The sequence below is a fragment of the Rhamphochromis sp. 'chilingali' genome (genome assembly GCF_963969265.1).
Source record: "Rhamphochromis sp. 'chilingali' genome assembly, chromosome: 18".
Lineage (NCBI taxonomy): Eukaryota > Metazoa > Chordata > Actinopteri > Cichliformes > Cichlidae > Rhamphochromis > Rhamphochromis sp. 'chilingali'.
Genome location: NC_137945.1, coordinates 32411849 through 32423254, shown reverse-complemented (window position 1 = coordinate 32423254; position 11406 = coordinate 32411849). Strand labels below are relative to the sequence as shown.

The 11406-nt window shown below is 40.3% G+C and overlaps 1 protein-coding gene across 2 annotated transcripts; it reads left to right on the top strand.

Moving 5' to 3' along the window:
* The first annotated feature begins 246 nt into the window (after window positions 1-246).
* Window positions 247-8890, top strand: LOC308386135 (C-C chemokine receptor type 3-like). 2 transcript variants are annotated; one of them, XM_080865456.1, is made up of 3 exons: window positions 1229-1258; window positions 1793-1986; window positions 6591-8890. In XM_080865456.1, the coding sequence occupies exons 2-3, from the start codon at window positions 1820-1822 to the stop codon at window positions 7465-7467; spliced, it is 1044 nt and encodes a 347-aa protein (XP_080721582.1). In that variant the 5' UTR covers window positions 1229-1258; window positions 1793-1819; the 3' UTR covers window positions 7468-8890. The 2 variants fall into 2 exon arrangements, with proteins under 2 accessions (XP_080721581.1, XP_080721582.1); XM_080865455.1 differs by having other exon boundaries at window positions 247-1986.
* Window positions 8891-11406: the final 2516 nt, after the last annotated feature.

Below are 11406 nucleotides of genomic sequence, written 5' to 3'. Positions count from 1 at the left end.
GTCTGTTATTAGCTGTACACTGAATGTCCCTTCACAGTCTGTTTCCATTTTGTCACGTTGTTCTTCCGCAGCGCAAACCTTTGCAAGACTTTGAAGTATTTCTAAAATTATAATGTTTCCATTTCATGCAAAATGAAAATGTGGTGGATAAAAATAAACCGCAAACCACTTCAGGAAAATAAGCAAAAAAAAAAACAGGTGGGGGTGGGTTGATGGGGGTTACTCAGCTGCACCTGACTTCACATACCCTGACATCACGGTTTATTGAAACCTCTTAAAAAGGTGAAAGATGACATTTTTATTTTGCTCACTTTTCACTTACTGTTTGATCAGCACAGAAAATTACTTGGTTAATTTTAAGTTTGGTTTGATTGAACATATACGTCTACAAGGATCCACACGTCACGAGTTGGGAAACAGACCAGTGAAGCTTGGGTTGGAGTTCACTCCAGAACACATCATCATCCACGAGAGAGTGACACCTCTCTGGGGCGGAACAAGTGGTAGACGTTTGCGTGATTGAGGTCGACTACCTGCGGTCCCGATCTTATATATTTGTGATCTGCAAGAGGTAAAGGACAGTGTGTGCTTTGACATTACGTTTATTTGTTTTTCTTTCCCCAAATAAATGCTTATAGGGGAGCAATTTGTGTAAGATACAGCTGTGGTGGCCTTTATTTATAGAAGGGATTGGTATTCATATATAGAAGTATAACGAACCCAGGCCCAGTCTCGTTGTACTACGCAGTCTAGCTTTGACCATAGCTACGTGGGACCAGGGTTACAATTAATCGTACTTTACTCCAAGGTTCCTGAAGCAAAATTACATCACCAGTGCAGCTCACATGCATTGTGTTTTTGCAGTGCAGTTTTTAGTCTAAACACAGGAGAAGTGCTCGACTATGGAAATGGGGTGGGAATTGTTCCAAAGTACGGGAGCTTCTTGAACACACATTAGCAGAGTCTCATTAGAATACTGCTCTACCTTGTGTGGGTCACTTCTGTTCCAGTTGTATATCAAACAAGCTTGATCATTTTGCCACCTCATGACCCGATCCTTTGAAGTCTTCTCAGTCCCTGCTGTGGCTTTCATGTCACGTCATAAACAGAACACCCTGCTCTGCTGCTTTGAGCACAATTGACAACAGCTCCTCCCTGAAGGCAGATAATGTAACTTCCTCTGGTGTTGGTAACTTAAACACAGATAACCAAACTCTATCATCAGAGTCGGACAGCAGCAGAAGAAATAGGACAGACAGTAAGTCAGTTCATGCTTACATTTGCTTTCATTCCTCAGGCTTCCTGTCTTTTTATTTTTAAAGCTTCACCTTCTTATATCATTCCAAATAGAGTTAACCCTATAATGCCCTCTGTATCATATTTGGTACATGAGTTTCTGAGACATATATCTCATCAAATTGTTTCAAAATGTTATGGACAAAACTTTGGTAACAGCAATGTTAAATAAAAGTTGCAAAACTCCCCCCAATGTCTCACATGCGATACAAAAAATATATAATTAAAAATATATCATACATAACACGATCTAGCAAAAACAAGTTTGTGGATTTTGTTATAAGGGTTAACCTCTTAAGCCCCAAGCCTACCTGATCTCCTGCTTTTGCCCCCGTATCAGGGGGCGTTGGGGCTTAAGAGGTTAATAAACATCTCAGTTCCAAAGAATAAGGATTTTCTGGCTTTTTTTTCAAGGGTTAAGACTTGATCGTTTTCTAATTTTCACGTCATTCTGAATGTATTGTAAACGGTGTTTTCTTACATTTCTGTTTGTCAGACTTTCCTTTAAGCATTTGACACAAAGATGGAATATACGACTGACTCGGATTATGACTACAGCGAATATACAGAAGCTGTACCATGCACCAGGGACAATGACAACAAACTGGGAGCGCTGCTGTCCATCCTTTACTACTTCATGTTTGCCTTCAGTGTCATTTGCAACGGGATAGTCCTCATCATCATCTGTCGGTAAGTTAGTCTAACAAAGCTGGATTATTTTGTTCTCTGCAGTGTTGGCATTAAATAAAAGATCTTGAATGAATTTCTACTGATTTAACTCTTGAGACTTGTGGCGGGTCGGTCACCCTCTCTCAACCTGCACAGACACCTGAGAACTGTCCACCCATCAGTGCAATGGGACGATAAAACACAGTCAGTTAATCAGTCAGTAATGAAGGTGCCAGCGTGTCTACTGCAACCGTTGCTGCTGCTTTTGCTGCAGTATCTACAGCATCATGCATATACCACCACAACCACCTAAACCAACCCAGAGCTCTATGAGACTCTGTGAGAACTCAGTGAATGAAGACCCGCCAATGATTGCACTTGATATCCAAGTGTTTTCAGTTGTGGATGATAAAGGATTCAGGAAGTTTATTCGTGCACTGAATTCTATTTTATATTGTTGTTGATAATAAATTAATTCAAGCAATAAAACAACTTATTGAGCGGCTCGGGAGCCGAAAGAGCCGGCTCTTTTTAGCGAGAGAGCCGGTTCTCTAAAACGAGCCGGAATTCCCATCCCTGCTGTGACTCACATTACTTTTAGGTGAAAATTTAAGCTGTAATTCCTAAGATGGTAATGCTGACTGATTTAGCAACACCTGTGGTCTAGTCTGGTAAAGTTCTCGACTGGGTTCTTCATAAGATGTACGAGGGAAAAGAGTTGCCGTGTCTTAGAGTACAGCCACATTCAGCCTTTTCTTATTACACGAATACTGTAGAGTTCATGAAAACAACAATGTAAAAATATGACAAGTCTGTGATGGTTATGCTTCAGTGCAAGTTAAAAGTGGCTTGTTGCACCATTTCATGAAAGTTATAGGTGTGAAAATAAAATGAACCCAGTGGAGATGTCGGATCTGTCCTACAGTAAAACTAGTTCAACATCAGCAATCAGCTCATACAAAGGTGATTATCAGCTTAATTAGTCAGTCCTGAATCTGTGAACACGTTCATATGAAAGGTGGGACATTCTGACCAATTAGGTACATAAATAGATCTAGCAGTGTAACTGATTTTAAGACGGTAAGATAAGAGATATATTCACTGTGTTAAAACAGCCAAACCAAAGCAAAATAAATAACTGTCTTAATAAACAATAACACTGTACAAAACATCTTGGAAAGTGAAAGATTTACACTAAAAAGGAGCTGACTTAAACATAAAATACAAAATAGAGCTCCCAGTAAATCAAAGCCTAAATACAATGTCAAACAAGAATGCAGGTATTTGCTGTACGAGGCTTTAAAGGCAAAGCGGCAGCTCTTTGTGTGAGTGGAAAAGTATTTAAATGTATGTGAAGCGAGAAAGGAAAGGTAGCAAGAATAGACTAGTTAATAAGCCTATTAACTAGTAACCAGTATTAACCAGTATTACAGTTCTATCACTAAAAGGCCATAGTGCCAAATAACCATTGCTTATGTCATTGAGTTAACATTTGATTGTGTACGTAAGAACGTTTTGGCATTGTTGAGCTCAGCTGCAGCCTGAGTGGTGGTTAACATTTGGACAGCAAGAACTAATGAATCTAAAACCAAAACTCAAAGACGCAGACTATTTGCAAATCTCAAATTAGGTCAACAAACACCTGCAGGCCAAACGTGTTCAAGAACAGGCTGCGGCATAATTTACCATGGTGAAGTACACCAGTAAACAGCAAACTGCCTTTGAAACACTGAAACCTCAAGATTAACTCTAAAATGATTTCACCTGCCTGCTTTGTAGCAGAGGCTTACAGTGGAATCCAACAACAGCAACCAAACCAAATATATTAACCAGTCAAATTAAGCCGTCATAATTTTAATAGCTTTAAAAATTTGTGATAAGTGTGCCTTGCTCTTCTTTTAAATTTATGTTTTTAGTTAAAATCAGTAAAACTAAGAGTATTAGCCAACCTTTAGCTCTGTCAGCATGTATTTGGTGTCGTATTGTTTCCATACGTACAGCAGTGTCACCTTTATTTATGTTCAGAGTTTTAATAATTTTTTGCCAAGATCTTTTGTTGGTGATGATGCACCTTTGACTACACGGTGGACCATCCATGCATGACAACATCTCATGCTCTCTGAAACACTTTTTCAGATCCATCCATCCGCTGATCCTTATCAGGGATAATGAATGATGACATTGTTGGGATATATCAGCGCCATCAGGGGAGGAAAAAGATTCAGTGATGGAAAACCTGATCTTTCCATATATTCAGTTAGTCAGCTAACCTGTGTGTATGCATCCACATGTCAACACATCTCTTCCTCCCAGGTGTTGACATTTTGTTGTGCTTTCATGAGAAACAGTGATCATTTTGATTCTTATCTCTTCAGAATATGCTGATCTCATTTTTGTTCGTCGATGAAAGTGGCATTACATTTCATCATAGTTTTTACTTAGTTATCGTTTTGTTTTCATCAGAAAAAAAAGGTTGTTAACAAAAATGATCAATGAAACTAACGCTGGTGCAGTAGCTTGACAAAACCTCAAACCCCAGTCAGAGATAAGGGCTAAGTAAGTTTCCTGCTTCAGGCTCTGTGCAAATGCACGTAGGAAGGGGGATTTCAAACCATCCCACTTACTCCAGTCAGTGACAATTTCTGAAGCTGAAGAAAAATACATTTTATTAATAAAAATAAAATTAATAAAGAACATAATAACCTTAAAATTCAGCATTGTTTCTATAACGCAAAATATTGCACCTGAATAGAGTTATTCATCTTTGTGATGCTGTTTATTTCCAACATGATAGTTGCACATTGCAGCTCTGAAACTTTAAACTAGATACATTAAAGGATACTGTCCCATAGCCTAATTAAGATAATGTGAAAAACCACTTTAGTGTGTTTACTGTGTTCTACTAGCTGCAGTTCCAGCACCGTTACATAAGACATAGCAACAGATTACAGATTATAGTTTCTGCATACCAACTGAGTATATCTTATATAGATATGCACGGTTTGCAGTAACTCTACAGCTGGGCCTGTTTCATGATGTTACTGAGATACAGCTTAATGACTTGCACATATAAAATACAGTCTTCCAGTAGAGAATCTACACTGGCCTGAAAACATGTTTAGAATTGGTGAAAACGTGACACTGACAGCTAATTTTAAGCTAAAGCTTTGAACAAAACCACCTACTAAGATTACGTGCGTTATCTTTACCATGGTGAAGGTTCTGAGGTAAAAAGACAACAGTTTTCATGACTAGTGGTTTTTGCTGAGTCTAAACTCACTTTGTGTTACACCTCTCTTTCCAACTGATGCAACACGATAAAAGCCAGGTTTGTATGGCAGGCACTAGATGCAATACTTCTTACGCTGATGTGCTCAACATTCTGAAAAAGGGTAAAGCTGAACTCAAATGGCATGACCTTTTTCCATCGTAGAGTTCTGAGAAATCTACAAAGTTTTAATAGAACTAGTTTGCAGTAGACAGAGTTAATTGATTAACCATCCACCTCTGTAGTGTACCCCACCTCTTGTCATATGTCATCTGAGACGCGCTCCAGGTCCCTTGCTTTGTTTGTCACACCTGCGTTGAGTCAGTTAATCACTGACCCTTGTGTATGTTCATACGTGCAGCAGTATCCCCAGTCTTCAGATTGTCTCTGTACTCACACTTTCCAGTGCCTCCTACTGTTGCTTCTTTTTGATTTCCGGTTTATGACTGCAGCTTGTACTTGACTTCTGCTCTTTGACTCGTCTGCATCAAGTGTGTCATTACTTTGGTTTTTTAGGATTTTTGTATTGTTTTGTTGTTTTTAGTGCTTTGTTAATGCCACAAATGGCCTGCAGGTCTTCTTTGAGTATTAAACTCTGGATTTTTGTTCTGCGTTTAGCTTGAACTCTTCATTTCATCGCGATCAGTGAATTGTGGTACATGCTGAGATTTGATTTTCACCCAGGTGTCATCCACGTACTTGAACCAATGACTTGAGTCATTGGTTCAGTCATTGGTTCTTCATGTACAAGTTGGCCACAATGGGTGAAACTGGGGAATCCTTGGCACACCCATGTTTCTGCCTGAAGGTCATAAGTATCTTTGCTACTGACCGGTGACAATGTTTTTCTTGTGATACTCTTTCTGGTTTAGCAAAGCCGTGCATCTACTCTTGTCTGCCAGAAGGATGATAATGTTGTTATTGGTTTTCTAATATAATATAACAATACATTTTAAAAGCGCCAATGGCGGAGGAGCATGGCGAAAGAGTTTGAAATATTACTCTTTCTGGGTCACAAAATAAACTTTCAAGACATTTTCTTACTGAGGGTACATCTGTGGACTCTAACATGCTTGTCAGGGGCACAGCAGCAGAAGCTTAGAAGGTGCTGTCCTACCAAGAAGTCAATGTACTTTCCACTAATTGTATTTGTGCATTCCAAAATATTATTTTATAATTTAATATCTTTGCTCAGACTCCATGGTAATGATGACATCCAGAAATGCCACTGATTTTAAAGATGTGCTGATTTACTTCACTGAAGGTTCCACTGATCTCTGTTACCTGGAAAACACCTGAGGTTAGATTGTTTCATGATGACTGACCTGTGAATCTTTTTATGTTGACTGCTTTCTAGGTTTGATCAGCTGACCACTGTGACCAACATCTTGCTGCTGAACCTTGTGATGTCCTCCCTGATCTTCATGATCAGCCTTCCTTTCATGGCAGTCTACATGCAGCTCTCTAACTGGATCTTTGGCGAAGTTATGTGCAAGATTGTTAGTACTGTCTACTATCTGGGTTTTTACAGCTCTGTACTCTTTCTAGCCCTTCTGACCTTTGATCGGTACCTTGCAATTCTGTACCCGTTGAATGACTCACAAGTGAGAAATCGAAAGTATGCAGGAATCTCCTGCACTGTTGTGTGGCTAGTCAGTGGGTTAGCATGTATCAGACCAATGATTATCTATAGTAGTTTCTTTTCTAGTCTTGATAACAAAACTTTTTGTGAGGAGTACCCTCGAAACCTTACCTATGTCGATATGGACAAGCTGAGAAAATCTGGGTTTTACCTTCAGCTGAGTGTTTTCTTGATTTTCCCACTGATTGTTATTTTCTACTGCTACAGTAGGATTGCAATCACTGTTATGTCATCCAGGATTGCAAGCAAATTCAAGACAGTCAGGCTCATCTTCATTATTGTGCTGTTGTTTTTCATGTGCTGGACTCCTTTCAACGTTGTACACTTGATGAACATTAACAATGAAGTTAAGAGTGAGTGTGAGGACAAACAGAAACTGGGTTATGCACTTCAAATTACTCGCACCATTGCCTACTTTTACTTTTGTATCAGTCCTGTATTCTATACTTTTGTTGGGAAGAAATTCCAGAACCACTTCAGGCATCTGCTGGTGAAACACTTCCCAAAGTTAAAGAGGCATATGTCTGTTAGTCAAAACAGCAGAAGCTACGTGAACACAAAAACGACACCAAATGATTATAGGGATATTTAGCGAACCAGCTTGCGGCCATACCACCCTGAGCACTCGTCTGATTTCGCAAGCTAAGCAAGGTTGGGCTTGGTTAGTGCTTGGATGGGAGACTGCCTGGGAATAACAGGTCAGCCCGGGCACCATGGCACAGTGGTTAGCACTGTTGCCGCACGGCAAGAAGATCCTGAGTTCAGTTCCACCAGTTCTCCCCGGGTACTCCCGCTTCCACCACAGTCCAGAGACATGCAATTAGTGGGGATAGGTTAATTGGAAGCACTAAATTGCCCATAGGTGTGAATGTGAGTGCAATTGGTTGTGTCCTGTCTCTGTGTTAGCCCTGTGACCTGTCCAGGGTGTACCCTGCCTCTCGCCCTACGACAGCTGGGATAGGCTCCAGCGCCCCCCATGACCCTGAAAAGGATAAGCAGAAGTGAATGGATGAACGAGCAAGTCATGGTTTTACAACCAACTGAAGGAAGGGATGAGTTCATCAAGAGTGAAACTTTCGGTTTCCAGGAACTAGCATCTAGGACTCAAACTTCTATATCTTCATTATTCGAGCCAAAGTCCTTAAACCAAAAATCTAATTGCAGAAGATTTTTAAATTTTATTTCATGTAGCTCCTGGTGTACAAATTGTCTGCTATCAACCACAAACCTAGTTTGCCACCAAGTTATGTAACAAATGATATTGTCCCTAAGGAAAATATTTGTTCTCTGTATATTCTGTACATAGCCTTATGAAAGATGGTATATAAGCTTTAAAAGGTTTATTTTTGTTTTATTCTGACCATGGCTGCCCTCTTATGGTCAGAGTTCAGCTCCATTACTGATGAAGCTGAGAAACTTCAGCTTTGAGAACTATAAATACTGGATTTATATTTAAGAGCAACATATTGACAGATCTTTACTTGTTACAGAAAAAGACTTTGCAAGAGTGCATTCAGAAAGTAAAATTTAAGTAGGAATGAACAAATGAACACATGACTGTAGAATAAGAGATGATCCAAAAATCTGTTACATTTTAAAAAAAGTAATCTATAGATATTATATTACATTACAACCTCACAATAGTTTTAAATAATGAGGTACGTTATGTAGAAATAACCTATTCGAGGTCAGCCTTCAGACTGATCTAAACACACTGATTCTGGTTTTTCTCTACACCGGGCTATTTGATGTTTTTGATTTGGTCATCTCAGGCACAACGCTCTCGCGGAGGCCCCACCCACCTGGTGGTTTTCGAAAGCCAATCAGTGTGTATAAAATTATTCATTTTTGTCAATTTATTCAGTTTTTAAAATTAAGCCAAATTTAGAATGAAAGGAAACAGATTGTAGTTAGAAAGGGTAATTAATGGATACTTAATGTTCATTTCTTTTGTATTAGTAAACACAACGTACTTAAGTAAAGAAACCTGTTTATGACCATGCATTTCTTCATGTTGTTCTGCACATAATAAACTTCACTTCCAAACATTTTTAAATTGCTGATGTGATTTTTTTACAAGCAGTATACATCAGCGGTGTGTGGTGAGTTTTACAGAAAGTTTATCAGAGACGATCCCCTCTTCTCCTGATTCACACAGCTTCAACAGCTTCCTTCACTAGATCAGATTAAAACATAGTTTGTACTGCTTATCTGAAATATACATCGACAGCTTCACCTTTCTGCTCTCCTATCCTGGCTGAAGAATTGTAAATATTAAATTTTTTAATATTAAAATTAAAAAATGTATTGGTTAAGAACCCGTGTGTTTGAAAAAACTGTTGTTCATATGGTCAGAAACACAGGCCTACAGCTTGATTGTTTTGAAATCTATTTCAAAACAAACCCTTTCAATATCTACAGGTATGATTAAAAATATTAATCGGAGTATAGTAGAGTGCTGGTGAAACAGCTGTTTAAAGGTATTAGATTTAGACACTCTCATTGGTTTCTAATCTGAAAATGCAGCTGGACCTGCACCTGGTTAGCTTGCCCAGTCGATTGAATCGGACATGATCAGAGCTGCTGTCCACTCTCCATTATTGTCAAAGTTTTTGTTTTTTTCATGGTACAAATTTCATTCATGTCCATTATTAGTTTTGACAAGCAAGCAGTGCTGGCCTTGCTTGTCCTGACGAAACATCACTGCCATACATACAATATCTACAATGCTAGCATCACGTTTCCCATACTCACTTGGGAAATCTCCGTTAGCAAGTTAACGCGGATCGCCCCGTGCGAGGGGCTGTACGGCGTCAACGTGTTAGTGCTGTTAGCTCGTTAGCACGGTTAGCTCGTTAACGTGTTAGAGCCATGCAGCTCCTCCATGCAAGACACTCCTTTACTACAGTGGAGTATCTAGATTCTTTTTCCTGAAGCTTCCTGCTGAGGCAAACAACTGAACGCCTTTCGCCCTCCACCTCCTGCAGCAGTTCAGCTCCTATGCCACACTCCAGAGGCATCTGTCTGCAGTGTGGAAGGCTGATTGAAATCTGGCTATGTAGAACAGAGTCATTCATGATGGCTGACTTAAGGTCATTGAAAGCTCTGTCACAGTCTTTTGTCCACTTGACCTGATTTGGTGCCAACGCTTTTGTCAAGTCAGTGACAGGTGCTGTCCTCTCTGCAAAGTGGAAGATGAATTTACTGTACCATCCCACTAAGCCTATAAATGCCCACACCATCCTCTTTGTTGTAGGTACTGGATATGCATGGATTGCTTCCATTTTCCCCACTACAGGCTTCACCTGTCCATGTCCAATCACATATCCAAGGTACTCCACCTGGCTTTGTGCGATCTTACAACTGTGAGGATTGATAGTAAAACCAGCAGATTTGACCAGCTTCAGAACGTGTCGCAGGTGAGCCACATGCTCCTCCCAGGTCTGGCTAAATATCATTACATCATCTAAGTATGCTGCAGTGAAGTCTGACACATCCATCAAGACCTGATCCATCAGCTGCTGAAACATTACTGGTGCCCCCTGGAGACTAACAGGCATCACCCTCACCTGAAACAGCCCAAACAGGGTTTTGAAGGCTGTTAGTTCCTTTGCCTCTGGAGCTAGGGCCACCTGCCAGTAACCCTTGCTTAGGTCAAGAGTGGTGTATGTACTTACTTCTCCCCAGCCTTTCCAAAAGTTCATCAATACGAGGCATCAGATAGGGATCAAACTTTGAGACAGAGTTGAGATATCTCAAGTCAATGCAGAACCTCAGTGTTCCATCCTTTTTAGGGATAGGGACCAGAACAATTGGGCTACACCATTCACTCGTCAATTTCCTTATTCAGCTGTGGCACCAGGCATTCAGGAATTCTGTAGAATTTCCTGCAGGGCTGAGCTTTGTCCCTCAACTGGATTTGTGTTGTACCAGTTTTGTAAAACCAAGTTTTTCTGGAACAAATTTGGATCCAGAAGACCCCTTAGATCATCCTGTTGGGAAGGCTTGAGATGGGTCAGTGACACTAAACGCTGCACCGATTTTCTTGTGGGAAAAAAATGTTTTCCATCTTCTTCTTCTTCCTTAACCACCTGAACAAGATGTTGTTTTACCTGCTGCGTAGGCTGCATTGACAGCTGCTGCTGGTGTTTCTTGTGTATGGTGGGCAGCTGCTGCTGCTGGAATTCTTTTAACAGGTTAATATGGAAGACCTGATGTTTCTTCCTCCTGTAAGGCATGTACAGCCTATAGTTGACATTGCTGAGGCATTTTTTAAATTTGTATGGTCCTTGCCACCCCTGCTAGTAGTTTGCTGTCCGTTGTAGGAAGCAACAGTGACACCTGCTGTCCTGGTTGGAAAGTCCTTTCCCTGGGGCCCGTTCTTCGTACGTCGCTTACTACATCCAAGATCAAATGACACATCCAAGATCAAATCATCGCGCTAACCGTGAGCTCGCTAATCCGGTTCCCCGAACACACCTGCTGTTGACGATTAGTACAGCTGGACGCAGTAATGTGACATCACTGGGTG